The 13,793-nt window shown below is 44.2% G+C and overlaps 1 protein-coding gene and 1 pseudogene across 1 annotated transcript; both read right to left on the bottom strand.

The window, feature by feature from the left end:
- Positions 1 to 5,345: 5,345 nt before the first annotated feature.
- Positions 5,346 to 9,408, bottom strand: LOC146907414 (uncharacterized). Its single transcript, XM_085729098.1, has 2 exons — positions 5,539 to 9,408; positions 5,346 to 5,411 (listed from the first exon to the last, which is right to left on the bottom strand). The coding sequence occupies exons 1-2, from the start codon at positions 9,406 to 9,408 to the stop codon at positions 5,346 to 5,348; spliced, it is 3,936 nt and encodes a 1,311-aa protein (XP_085585224.1).
- A 1,132-nt stretch (positions 9,409 to 10,540) lies between these two features.
- Positions 10,541 to 12,786, bottom strand: LOC146907413 (uncharacterized; annotated as a pseudogene).
- Between the last annotated feature and the right edge of the window lie 1,007 nt (positions 12,787 to 13,793).

Below are 13,793 nucleotides of genomic sequence, written 5' to 3'. Positions count from 1 at the left end.
TACGGTAAGGATTCTAGGGTTAGGAATCGTATACTAGGGTTTTTGGACTGATGATTAGATGCCTTGAGACTGCTCTCAAGAGTGTTATTTATAGCCTGTTTACGGGCTTGGGCCTTGGTTGCTTGGTTTCCAAGCAACAGGGGCATTGGCGTACTTTTGGTGTTTTTAGAGGGTTCTAGAGACTTAAGTGAGGCGGCGGCTTCATGGAAGACGCGCCTGGGCCTGGTGGCCCTTCTAACGGGCGACTTGGTCATTATGGAGGGCGCCTAGGCCCTAATGGAGGGATAATGAGCCTTTAGGAATATTATGACAGTCCACAGCCCCCCAAGCACGAGTCTTGGGACAAGGCGAAGTGATGACGACATAAGACTGGACTCCCCTGAGGTTCGGCAAAGTCCTTTGAGAAAGTTACGATGGTCCACAGCCCCCCAAGCACGAGTCTTGGGACAAGGCGAAGTGTTTGGGATACGTCACGAGGTGTCGTTGCCTCACGGATCTAATACTCCCCGGTCTCACTTCTCGAGGGCGTTCATATGAAGGGTGCACGCAGCACGCCTTTACGACTGTGACGAGATGTTCCGATACTTCCTGAGGATGGACATATCATGCTTAACTTATTCGCGTAACACCTGCGCCCCTCAAGCACGAGCCATTGGAAGCGGGCGAAAGTGTTTTAACTGCGTCGTGAACGCGTGAACGCCGAGTGTTGTGACGCCCGGGGCGTGACAGGCATTCGAGGTGCGCTTAACTTAATGGCGACCGTTTCGTATTCTTCTTCACCGATGAACGACACGCGTCACGATCCTACGACCTAAATCTACTCAATCGTCTGCGACACGCTTCCCTAAAACGAAATTCTCGCCTCCCTATAAAAAGGTCGTGTTTGGTTCTTCCAATATTTTTTCCACTTTCCTTCTCCCTCATTTCGCTATACCAGCTTGCCTGAAGCTTCGACGATTTGTGCCAAACTCTTACACAGGTATTTTTCGTCCTTTCGTCACTTCTTCTCTTATTATTTTCTTTTTTTTGCTTTAAGTGCGATCGTAGCTTCTAGGGGGATGGTTTTAATTAGGGATTGTGATGCGGACGGTAAACTAATTAGTCCTACTGACCCAAACGAAAGGGATCAGTTGAGGAAGGAATGTTTGCGACATGCTACCGGGCCAGATGGGATTATTGACTGGGATAAGTACTATTTTGGGTTACACGGAGAGGAGTTGTTTAGTGACTTGTCTAGCGATTCCAGCGTTGATTCGGGTAGGGATAGTGACTGTGTGATTCTGTCTGCTACTCCAGGAACTCAGGGCAGACAGGAGGACTCCCAGGGCAACTCGCCACCTCAGGAACTCTTGCCAGGATCTGACGACGAGGGTTCCTTTGTCAACTCAGTAGAAATGGTTACTTTTGCGGATGAAGTGCGTATGGAGGAGTCGCTATACATTGATGTCTCGGCCGTAGACCAGTTTAGGAGCAATTTTGACATTTCCGCAACTGGCAACGAGGAGGATGTGGTGTTGCTATCTTGCGATCCTGATGAGCGAGTCTGTGATCAGGAGGTGGCTGGTGAGGGCGATGAGTCGTATTTTGTTTATACCACCTTTCTCGAGGAGTTTGGCGTGAAGATACCGTTCACGCCCTTTGAAATGGATGTCCTGAAGTTCTTAAACGTGGCTCCGACCCAAATTCGGCCGAATAGTTGGGCGTTCATTAGGGCTTTTGAGATACTGTGCAAGGCTTTAGGTTTGGAGCCTTCTGTTGGCGCGTTCCTTTGTTTCTATGGAACGAAAGACGTCAACAAAGGTACGTGGATCGCCATCTGCGCTCACCCCGGGAAGCGACTTTTTCCCCAATACGCCTGCAACTTTAAGAAGGAGTGGCGCGATACCTTTGTTAGAGTCCAGGGATTACCTGGATGTTCAACTTCGTCAGTGCTGTTGGATGGCAAGCCGAAGTTTCCTCTGAGGTGGACAAATAATCCTCTGGCGGTGAGGGGATACGACTTGGACGCCATGTCCTCCTATGAACGAACCTTGGTACAATTCCTTGAAGAGGTTCCTCTGACCAAGATTAATGAACTGTTGAATAGGGAAGGTGATGAGACACGCTTGACGGCTTACTTGCGTGAGTGTCCTACTTGGCCTTGCTTGTCGTATTTCTGTTGGTTCCCATTTTGCTTTTACTGATCTTTCTTTTTTCACTTTTCTTTGCAGAAGAGATGCTGCCTTTGACTGGAGCGGAGATGAGGAAATACCTTGCGGAGCTGGAGGCGAGCAAGAACCCTGAAGGGTATGTGACAAGTGATCCGGCGGGAATGTCCTTGAGGAAGCTGAAAAGGAAGGAGGCTTCTTCGAAGGATGACGCTGGGGGTGCCGAAGCGGATGAGCCGGAGTCAGCGGCTGATGGGAACGCTGTTATCCATCTTGACTCGCCATCTTCCAAGAGGGCGAGAACCGGCAAGGGGGCCAGATCAGGAGGTAGCCGTTCCTCGGCGCGTGCTAACGTTGGGGGTACTTCTCTGAACGACCTAGCCATGGAGTCGTTCTGGCATTCAGAGTTCGACTTCCGCCGGTAAACTCCCTTTCCTTGTTGTTTTTTTGGAATCTTGATTTTTAGTCATCGCAATTTAAATGAGCTTGGCTGCTTTATTTCGCAGGTACATGGCAGAGAAGGTTCCATTTGCCCAGGTTGATGTTGAAGCGGCGGTGAAGGCGAAGTCTAGTGACTTGGTCGCCGACGTTGGCACAGCTGCCCTTCGCACTCTGCTGTTGAGTCATGCCTGGGAGTTGAAGTATGGATCCTTGGAAAAGAAACATTTGGATGCTGCAGAGGATGTGGAGAAATGGAAGCACAAAGCTGTTGGTTTGGAGGGGCGACTATCGGACGCGTTGCAAGAAAAGAAAGCTGCGGAGAAGGCCATGGAGGAGATGAAGCGGGAAAAGGAAGCTGCTGAGAAAGAGAGAGACGAGAAGGACGCGGCTCTGAAGAAGTCTAACTTGGCGGTGGACGAGGGAAGGCGCTCTCTAGCTGTGTATTTCCAGAATGGATTCAAGCTGGCTACCGAACAAGTTGCTCTTTTTAATCCAGAGGCCAAGTTGGAGGAGCTTGATCCGTTCAAAGTCATTGTGGATGGTCAGCTGGTAGATGACGAGTAATTTTAATGTTGTACCTAACTATGGCGGCTTTGTGTAGCGCCTTTATTTTGAACAATGTGTAATGGCGTTTTTAACTTAAACTTTGCGAATTTTATCCTATTCTTGTTTAAACAATGCTTGCGTAGGCGGCCCCGCTTATATTTATCTTGATTGAAAAGCGTTTACGTTCGCAATTTTCCTTCGACTTTTTATGACTCCCATGTGGAAGGTCATGGCGTCTTTAGAGTTTGTGGCGCCTTAAAATCTTTGTTTGGTGGAAATTCATTTTGGTGGCGCGCATAGTATATTTAGCTTCTCGTTTTGGGATGATTTCGTTTCTTCTTTCTTTCGGCGACTTATTTAATCGAAACCTCTTTTTTCAGGGTGGCCACCTATATTGTTGCTAGCGACTTGTTTAGTCGAACCCTCTTCAGGGTGGTCGCAATATCTTTTACTTTTTCTTTCGGCGTCTTATTTAGTCGAACCCTCTTTTTTCAGGATGGCCGCCTATATTGTTGCTAGCGACTTGTTTAGTCGAACCCTCTTCAGGGTGGTCGCAATATCTTTTACTTTTTCTTTCGGCGACTTATTTAGTCGAACCCTCTTTTTTCAGGGTGGCCGCCTATATTGTTGCTAGCGACTTATTTAGTCGAACCCTCTTCAGGGTGGTCGCAATATCTTTTACTTTTTCTTTCGGCGACTTATTTAGTCGAACCCTCTTTTTTCAGGGTGGCCGCCTATATTGTTGCTAGCGACTTATTTAGTCGAACCCTCTTCAGGGTGGTCGCAATATCTTTTACTTCTCTTTGTGTCGCGTCGTCCTTTCTAAAAAATGGAAAATAACAAGTGACATGTGGAGAGACAATCATATATGGAAAGGAGAGGGCGCCTCGTTAAAAACCCCTGCCCTTGCAGGGGAAAAGAGTGCTACCCTAACCTCATGCTTCTTTAATATCTTGAAGAAATAACAAAGAAATAACAATATTCATCGTGGTGGCAGTACGCCATCCTTATTCATAAATCAAAAAGACATTAACTATAATAATGGCGTAGATTGGCTATATTCCAGGTGCGGGGAATAGCCACTCCGTTCAATTCTTCCAGCTTGTATGCACCATGCGAGCACTTCTCTCGGATTCTGTAGGGGCCTTCCCAGTTGGGAAATAGCTTGCCAATTCTTGTTGGGGCGACGACTTGTTTTAATACCAGATCGCCCTCCTTCAACTCCCTGGGTGTCACTCTAGAATTGTAGCGGCGAGCTGCTCTTTGTTTGGCGGCGAACTCGCGGATGTGGGCTTGTTCCCTCACCTCATCAATGACATCCATGTTTACTGCCATACCTGCGTCGTTTGCTTTTGTACAGAAATAAAATAACGTAAATTGGAGAAACAGTTAAGTCAATTCGTTCTGAAGTAAAGTTTGTTTCCCTGCACAAAAAATGTGTTAGATGGTCTAATAACAATACGGTACCTTCTTCCGAAAACGCTTCTCGTCGCCACGTGGGAGTATCTATTTCCACGGGTAGCATGGCGTCCGCGCCGTAAACCATTGTGAATGGCGTTTCCTTGGTGGTGGAGTGCGGAGTAGTGTGATATGACCATAGTACCTGTACTTACGTGGACGTGGCTCTTATCGTAATCTATTCATGGAATATCTCAAAATCAAAGAATTTTATTTTAACAGCTTAGATTAATTTACTACACTTACCTCATGTAGCTGCTCTGCCCAAAGGCTCTTGGCCGCCTCTAGCTTTTTCTTGATTCCGTTCAGAATAACTTTATTCGCTGATTCGGCTTGTCCATTGGCCTGTGGATGGATCACTGAAGCGAAGTTCGTTTGGATTCCTAAGTGCTTGCAGAAGTCTACTACTGTTGAGCTTGCGAACTGCGTTCCGTTGTCCGATACTATGCACCTGGGGAGCCCAAAGCGGCAAATAATCCTTTTCCAGTAGAACTTCTTGACCCTTTCGGCTGTTATTTTGGCGACCGCTTCCGCCTCGATCCATTTAGTAAAATAGTCAACGCCCACAATAAGAAACTTCAGCTGTCCTGGGGCGAGAGGAAAAGGGCCGACTATGTCAACCGCCCATTTGTGAAAGGGCCATGGAGAATACACAGAAGTTAGCTCCTGGGCTGGAGCGTGCTTTTTGTCGGAGAATCTTTGGCACTTGTCGCATTTTTTTACGAAGTCTGAACTGTCCTGAAGCATAGTGGGCTAGTAGTATCCCGCGCGGAGTAGCTTTGCCGCCAGCGCGTCCTCCGATGTGGCTGCCACAAACGCCTTCATGCACCTCGAGCAATACTAATTGGGTCTCATCTTCACTCAAGCAGCGCAGCAACGGATTCGTTCGTCCTCGTTTGTAGAGTTTTCCTGATATGATGACAAATTTGGAAGCTCTTTTTCGTACTGTCTGTTCCTCTTCGCTGTTTTTAGGCGTGAATGATCCGGTTAAGTATCTTAGCAATGGTTCCATCCATCCTTCCTCTCCCTTATCGATGTGATGCACACTTTCGTTATTGGTGCTGGGCGTTGTAATAACTTCTTGGATGACTGTCCTATTGTTCCCTGGCCGTTTAGTGCTGGCGAGTTTGGCCAGTAGGTCGGCCCTGGCGTTTTGTTCTCGTGGCACGTAGACTGCTTCGAAGAACACGAACCTTTTGGCGAGGTCTTGTACTTTTGTCAAATATTTGATGAGTTGAGAGTCCTTGGTCTGATACTCGCCCGTGATCTGACTCATCACCAATTGAGAGTCACTCTTTGCTCTCAGGTTTTCTGCTCCCATTTCTTGCGCCAAAATCATGCCGGCAATTAGCGCTTCGTACTCCGCTTGATTGTTGCTTGCTTTGAATTCGAATCTGAGGGATTGTTCTATGAGGATATCTTCTGGTCCCTCCAAGACGATGCCTGCCCCGCTCCCTTTTAAATTGGAGGAGCCATCGACGGATAAAAGCCACACAAATGGGGGGCGTGCTTGTGCAGGCGATGTGAGCTCTACGACAAAATCTGCTAATACCTGAGACTTAATACTCCCTCTTGGTACGAACTGGACATCGTACTCTGATAGCTCTATGGACCACGCGACCATTCGTCCGGCTAGATCTGGCTTTCCGAGGACTTGCTTGATGGGATAATCTGACTTCACCACAATCTTATGACTTTGGAAGTACGGTCGGAGCTTCCTCGCCGTAGTTACCACTGCAAGGGCCAGGCGTTCTAGCTTCTGATATCGTAATTCAGCACCCTTGAACACTCTGCTGACAAAGTAGATTGGCCTTTCACCTGCGTCCGAGTCTTCTACCAGGACTGTGCTCATGGCGTTCTCAGAAATAGCCAAGTATAGGAACAGGACGGCGCTCGGGCTTGGTCGTTGAAGGATAGGCGGGCTAGATAAAAACCTCTTGATCTGCTGGAAGGCCTCTTCACATTCTGGCGTCCACTCGAATTTCTCTTTTTTCCTGATGGATGCGAAAAAAGAGAAAGCTTTATCGCCCGCACAAGATAGGAAACGAGATAGTGCGGCTAATCGTCCTGTTAGCTGCTGGACCTCTTTGACGCTGGAGGGGCTTCTCATGTCGATCACCGCCTGACACTTGTCTGGATTTGCTTCTATACCCCGTCTTGTCAAGAGGAAACCCAAAAACTTTCCCGCCTGTACTCCGAAAGAACACTTAGCTGGGTTCAACCGAATTCTGTATTTTCTCACTTGGCCCAAGATTTCTTCCAGGTCTTCAGTATGGCTGCGCCCTTCCTTTGTTTTTGCCACCAGATCGTCGATGTATACTTCCAGGTTCCTTCCTATTTGTTGGGCGAAAGCCATGTCCATGGATCTTTGAAAAGTGGCTCCGGCGTTTTTGAGGCCGAAGGACATGACTTCGTAGTGGTAGTTCTTCGTGTTGGTCATAAATGCTGTCTTGGGGGCATCCAAGGGGTCCATTCTAATTTGATTGTAACCTGAGTAGGCGTCCATGAAACTCAGAGTCCCGAAGCCTGAGGCGTTGTCAATTAGGTGGTCGATGTTCGGGAGTGGGTAAGGATCTTTGGGGCACGCCATGTTTAAGTCGGTATAGTCCACGCACATTCTCCACTTTCCGTTTGCCTTTTTTACCAGAACAGTATTAGCCAACCATGTGGGGTACTTGATCTCGCTAATGAAACGGGCGTCTGCTAGTTTCTTTACCTCTTCGTCTACGGCTTTCCTTCTTTCCTCGCCCATCTTACGCTTTCGTTGTACAACTGGTTTAATGCCTGGCTTGATGGATAGGTGGTGGCAAGCAATGTCAGGGTCCATCCCTGGCATTTCGGACGGATGCCAAGCAAAAAGATCTAGGTTCTTTCGGAGTAGATCTATGAGGGCGGCTTCTTCTTCTTTGCTAAGCGACGTACCAATCTTAGTTGTTTGATGGGCTTGAGGACCGATGGAGACTTCTTTCAGGTCTTCGGTGGGCTCTATTCGTTCTTGTTGGAACTCTTCCCTGGGGTCGAGATCTATCACGTTGACTTCGTGTGCGACTTCGTTGGCGGATTTCTTCCGAGTCTTCTGTAGGCGCAGGCTATTGTGGTAGCATTCTCTGGCCAGCTTTTGGTCGCCCTTGATGGTGCCTATTTTTCCGTTGTCAAGGGGGTATTTCATGACCAAGAATTTTGTTGATAGGAAACCGGCCAGCAAGTTGAAAGCGGGACGCCCAATGATGATGTTGTAGGAACTTGGTGAGTTGACTACGAGATACCGTACGCGAACAGTTTTGGCATGGGATCCGTGACCGAACGTTGTCTTAAGGGTAATGTAGCCCCTGACGTGGACTTGCTCGCCGGTGAACCCCGCCAACGTGCCTCTGAAGGGCTGCAATTGCTCCGGATCTAACCCCATTCGGTCGAAAGTGTCGTAGTAGAGGATGTCAGCTGAGCTTCCTGGGTCTATTAGTACTCTCTTTACGTCCCATTTGAAGATTTGCAGCGTGACCACCATGGGATCGTCGTCATGTGGCACGACGTCTTTGTAATCCTTCGAAGTAAAGGATACGTCAGGCTCGTGTTCTGGAATTTGCTTCTCATATTCTTGGCAAAGCATGACCTGTCTTACATATTTCTTGCGGGACGAACTCGACTCTCCTCCTCCGGAGAAACCACTAGAAATTGTGTTCAGTGTGTGCCTCTTTCCTTCTGGTGATCCCTCTTTTTTGTTTTCCCCCTCGTGCTTGTCTTCGCCCTGGCGGTCCTGGGCGTACCCCCTTAGCTTGCCATTTTGTATTAACCTCTCAATTTCGCGGCGCAAGTGTACGCACGAATCAGTATCGTGACCCTTTATCCTATGATACTTGCACCATTTGTCCTTGTCAGCTCCCATGGTGTTGAATCGTGGTGGGGGTGGTTCCCGTATTAGCTTAGTTTCGTAGATTTCCTTCATGATGCGTTCTGGTCTAGTGTTCAGAGGGGTGAAGTTTTCCGCGCGCGGCCTGTAGGTGTAGGGCGCATAGTTTCGCTTTTCTGCTTTTTGATAGGGAGCGCGATCCCTGTTGGAAGGCGGTTGGTAAGGTCGCCGTTCCGTATTGGTCGACGCCCGCTCCTTGGCGTCCCTGGCTTTCTTTTCTGCGTTGCTTTCCTCTCCTTTGATATAGCAATCCGCTCTGGCGATTACTTCCTCCATGGAATCGGCAGGTTTCTGAGCTAGCGACTCATTGAACTGACCCGCCCGAAGGCCATTCTGGAAAGCGCCCACAAATACTTCTTGATTAGGGTTAACTACCTTTATAGTTGTTTCGTTGAACCTTGCCAGGTAGTCTCTGAGGGATTCGTTGTGCCCCTGTCGCACGTTGAAAAGGCTGGTGGCGGGGACCTTACGGTGGCGACTTGCCGAGAACTGTTGGATAAGTTTCCTTGTCATATCTGGATAACTGATGATGGAGAATCGGGGAAGGTTCATATACCAGCGTAGGGCAGCATCTGAGAAAGTACCAGCCAATAATTTGCACTTAAGGGAATCAGGAGCTCCGACGACGGCCATGCGAGTATTGAAGGTCGTGACGTGTTCCATGGGATCGCTTTTTCCATCGAAAACGGAGAGGTGAGGAGGCTTAAAGTTCTCTGGGACTGGCGCGCCCCATATCTCGGCGGACAGGGGTTGAGGCTCCGGGTCGTCCATCTCGCCGTGGTTTGATTCATCTTTTTTTTCTTGCTGTTTCTGTTGCATGGTCTCCATCGAGGCTTGTAGGGCCTCGTTGTGTTCTTTCAACTGAGCGAGTTGAGTTCGCATGGTCTCTAATTCTTCAGCGGTTGCCATGGTGAGGCCTTTCTCTAAATCGTACGTGAGGTGCGATTTAGGTTGGTCGAAAGGGGTTAGGGTTTCTAAATCGCCAAGGAGTTTCACGATTTAGAGGTCTAGTTTAAGGGTTTCTGAATCACGATCTGCGATCCAGGAACGTGGTCAAGGCTAGTTTTACCTTTTCCCACAGACGGCGCCAACTGTACTTGCCAAGAAGTACGGTAAGGATTCTAGGGTTAGGAATCGTATACTAGGGTTTTTGGACTGATGATTAGATGCCTTGAGACTGCTCTCAAGAGTGTTATTTATAGCCTGTTTACGGGCTTGGGCCTTGGTTGCTTGGTTTCCAAGCAACAACGGCATTGGCGTACTTTTGGTGTTTTTAGAGGGTTCTAGAGACTTAAGTGAGGCGGCGGCTTCATGGAAGACGCGCCTGGGCCTGGTGGCCCTTCTAACGGGCGACTTGGTCATTATGGAGGGCGCCTAGGCCCTAATGGAGGGATAATGAGCCTTTAGGAATATTATGACGGTCCAGTCCAATATATAAACAATATTTCTAACATTTACCTAAGTAATTCAGGTGAGTAGGAGGAAACATTATAAGCAACATTATATGAATAAGAATCTTGTACTATAATTAACACATAACATAATATACTGAAAAACAACATATTGTCACATTCTTCACATATCTGAGCAAGTGATATTGTAGGTAGAAATAAGTCAGCATTAAATTGAAATAGATAGAAGTTACATAGTAGTTGCTTACATAACTTGGATAATTAGTGCAATAATATATCAGCGTAAGTCATTGGTAGTAAAGTAGGAAGTTCTGTATCACTTGGTTCACAAAAGTTAACCAAGTTAATACATTGTCATAATTATATTACAAAATTAATAATAAAAAAGCATACTAATATTAGTGCAGGAAATGATATCACTTCTTTTCCTGTTTGATTAGCTTCACCCTCTTGGATGAAGAGTGCTTGGCAGGAGGGATATCATCATGGTTGCGTGGCTGGGGAACATCAAATGTCACCTTAGGAGTCACAGGAGTTGTTTCAGCAGGGGGTGGAGCATTGAACGGTTCAGCAAGTAATACATTGTTAAGAGGGGTGAGTTGGGATAAACCATCCCAATCAACATTAGTTTAAGAACTTTTGGGGTTGCTAATTGGTGTCATCTGAGAAATATTATCAGGATCATATTCAGATGTTCCAGACATTCCTTCCTGCAGTAGTCGTAAAATATTTATATAAAGGTCAGTTGATTTGTTATATGCAGATACATTTCAGAAGTCATTGAGATTGATAATTATTGTTCATATAATCGCAGTACTTACAGCTGGAATGGTATGATCTTCACTTTCAAGAGTGTTGGAAATGTCAGGCATTTCAGCTGCCTCCAAATGAGGTGCAACATCCTGCAAAGTAAGGTGATGCACATAACGCATAAGTAAGTGTGTACGAATTAGTGCAGCCAATTTGTTTCAATATAGAATGATATAGTGATAATTTAGTTACCTCAACAATAGGAAATTTAGAAATCACTTGATTCACAAATTCGTGAGTGTAATAGGATTAAACCTGGATCATGTCGCTATGAAGTTGTGCTGCAGAAATACCCAACAATTGAGTGACCTTGCGGTCCCACAGAACAAATGCAGACTTTGTTGCCCCATAAGAGACATCAATCTCCAACTTGTACCTAACATTCGTGTAATAAAAACAGTTGAGGGACAATAGTTGATGTAATATTAAAAGATATAGTCTATGTAATTAAAATGGTGAACTTCACATGATATAACACATACTTGACGATTTCAGTTTCAGTATTGTGGCCAGAATCACATGTGTATGGAGGGTTGTCACCTTTAGCAATCTTGGGACATTTGACGCAAGCCAAATAATACCAACCAAATTTTGTAGAGTTGACCTTATCAACTATTGGAACAGTTACATAATAGGATATTTGAAATTAGAAAAAAAAAATCTTTTAGCAATTGTTTAAAGGGGCACAACTAATAGAAATTTTGCCTAGAGGTTCAAATATTAAACCTGATCAAGCTCCATTATGTGAGACAATGGCATAATCATTAGCTCAGACAACAAATCAGCCTCAGAAGCAACCTGAGAACCACTTGATTGTGTGCACACAATCTGACTTTGTGACTGACTCGGGTCTTCCTTAGGCAACCTACGTATGGATTTGTATCGATTCAAACAGTGATAGTATTATAATAACATAACTCTAAAGTATGCTGTAAGGTTAATTCTTCTTGAAAAATAACAAACCTTTTCCTAAATTGATTGATCTCAGGAATGTCTTCATTTATAAACAACTTGGTGAAGGAGTATGTGTTTGAGATGCTGAGTGGAAACCGACCTACAATTTTGAAAAGTGACTTGAGCAACAAATTACTACATGAACACCTGAATACATTAAAAAATATAACAAACCTTCTTCTTTGACTTTGTCATACTTCAGTAGCACTATTACTGGACCTTGTTCTTTCCTCTCATTGTTATAGCGAATAAAGGTCCCAGCATAGGACTCCCATAAAGTGCAGTTAAGAGTGATATCAGTCAAGTCTCTTAAAGTAAAGTTAACCTGAAGCTTTTTCCCTGTGCCTTCATGAACTTGGCAATATCCCATATCTTGAACCACACCAATAACATCTGCACATGAATCAAACACAAACCCAGTAAACCACATTCAATAGGTCATCCAAATCAACAGAAGTTAGAATATAAACATATAGACTCACGATATAACATATCAAAATGCCATTTCTCAGATATAATTTCAGCTAAGGGTTTCATTTTCAATATTGGATGTGGTATGTTGTGAGCATTGACATCAACTGCTGTTGTGCCACCAGTCCATTTCAAACGGTACTTATGATCACATGCTTTGAAGAGCAAATCATTTTTACCAACTTGAAAGTTACTCAATGTGTAGGTGTTGTTCTCTTGCAGTATGGTGTCATACATGGCTTTGTATTCAGTAGGAATCACAACTTGAATATCATCCCCCTATAGAAACATATAGTTTGTTTGTTAGCATAATGGTTATTACTGTTTAACCTGGTGTTAGAATGTTGGAGTTATATTGAACTACAAATCTAGCTTGTTGTTTACAGATAGAGATAGAGTTTTTCAAAAACACAATAGGTTACGTTGTATAATACAGATCTAGTATATTATTATAATTATTATAATGTAACTTTAAACCATACAACAACAGACATATAACCTTAGAATCAACGATGACCATCTCCAAGTGCTCCTTCCCATCCTTAACAACAACCCATTTGTCTTTCACCAGCACAACCATTTTCCAGAAATCCTTTTTCTGGTGAACATCAGCAATAAATTGAAAAGGTCTCACCAACATGATTGATCTGACGATAAAGAGAAACAAATATGTTAGAATACAAAACTCATCTGGCTTAACAATGCTTCTTATTTGAATGAAGCCAGATCTGAAATATAACTTATATTAGGATAACCAATCAGAGTTTTAGATCTAAAACCATAATAACAAAATAAGTTCATGAAATGAAAAAGTCATAGATGGTTACCACGAAACTCTGAAGTGGGAAAAATATTTTGGGTGCTTAGAGCATAGGAAGTGTTTCTCTATGAGAGATATGTATGATGATAGATATTGATAATAGTGAATTGTTTTTGATTGATTGGGTATCGGACTCTGTGAAGTGTTGTAGAAAAGGTAACTGAAACCCTTTTAGCTGTTGTACGATAGTTGGTGTATGTAGTTAGCATTGAATCGGGAAAAGCATTTTGAAGTGCAATGAAACCAATATAACATAACTTGGGACTTACATGACATCATAATATTAGAGGTTGGTCATATAGTTATGGAAAGCATTATTTAGACATGTTTTACCCTTCATTTTAGGACGTGGCAGCATTATAGGATAGTCAGTTTGGGATTTTCCACAACATACTATCTTCTTATATTAAGGGGGATTAATAAAATAAAATAATTAGAATATAAAAAACAACAAAACTTTGATTTATTTTTTTAGGAAAATAAAACTTTAAATAGCAATAAAAAATCAATTAAACATGGCAATTGCTTAATTTAAGTTAAATTAAGGGTGTCTTCGTAAAATTAAGTTATAAGTTAATTAATTGCTAATAAGCTAAATAGTTGAAAAGTTAACTTATAGTTAATACTCCTTCCGGTCACTATTATAAACAAATTTTTATTTTTTAGATACATTGATTATTCAATGTATTTAAAAAGTTAAGTTTTGCTTATATTAGTGATCGGAGGGAGTAGCTTATAACTGAAAAGATTAGTGTTTTGCTCATCGATTTTGTACAATCGGATGCATAAAGATCCTAAACCAAAGACTCTTAGGATGACGACAAAAT

This window comes from Medicago sativa, chromosome 7 (genome assembly GCF_051527215.1).
Source record: "Medicago sativa cultivar Bolivia chromosome 7, Bolivia_mono, whole genome shotgun sequence".
NCBI classification, from domain to species: domain Eukaryota; kingdom Viridiplantae; phylum Streptophyta; class Magnoliopsida; order Fabales; family Fabaceae; genus Medicago; species Medicago sativa.
Note: the sequence above shows the minus strand (reverse complement) of the source record. Positions and strands in the feature narration are given on the sequence as shown.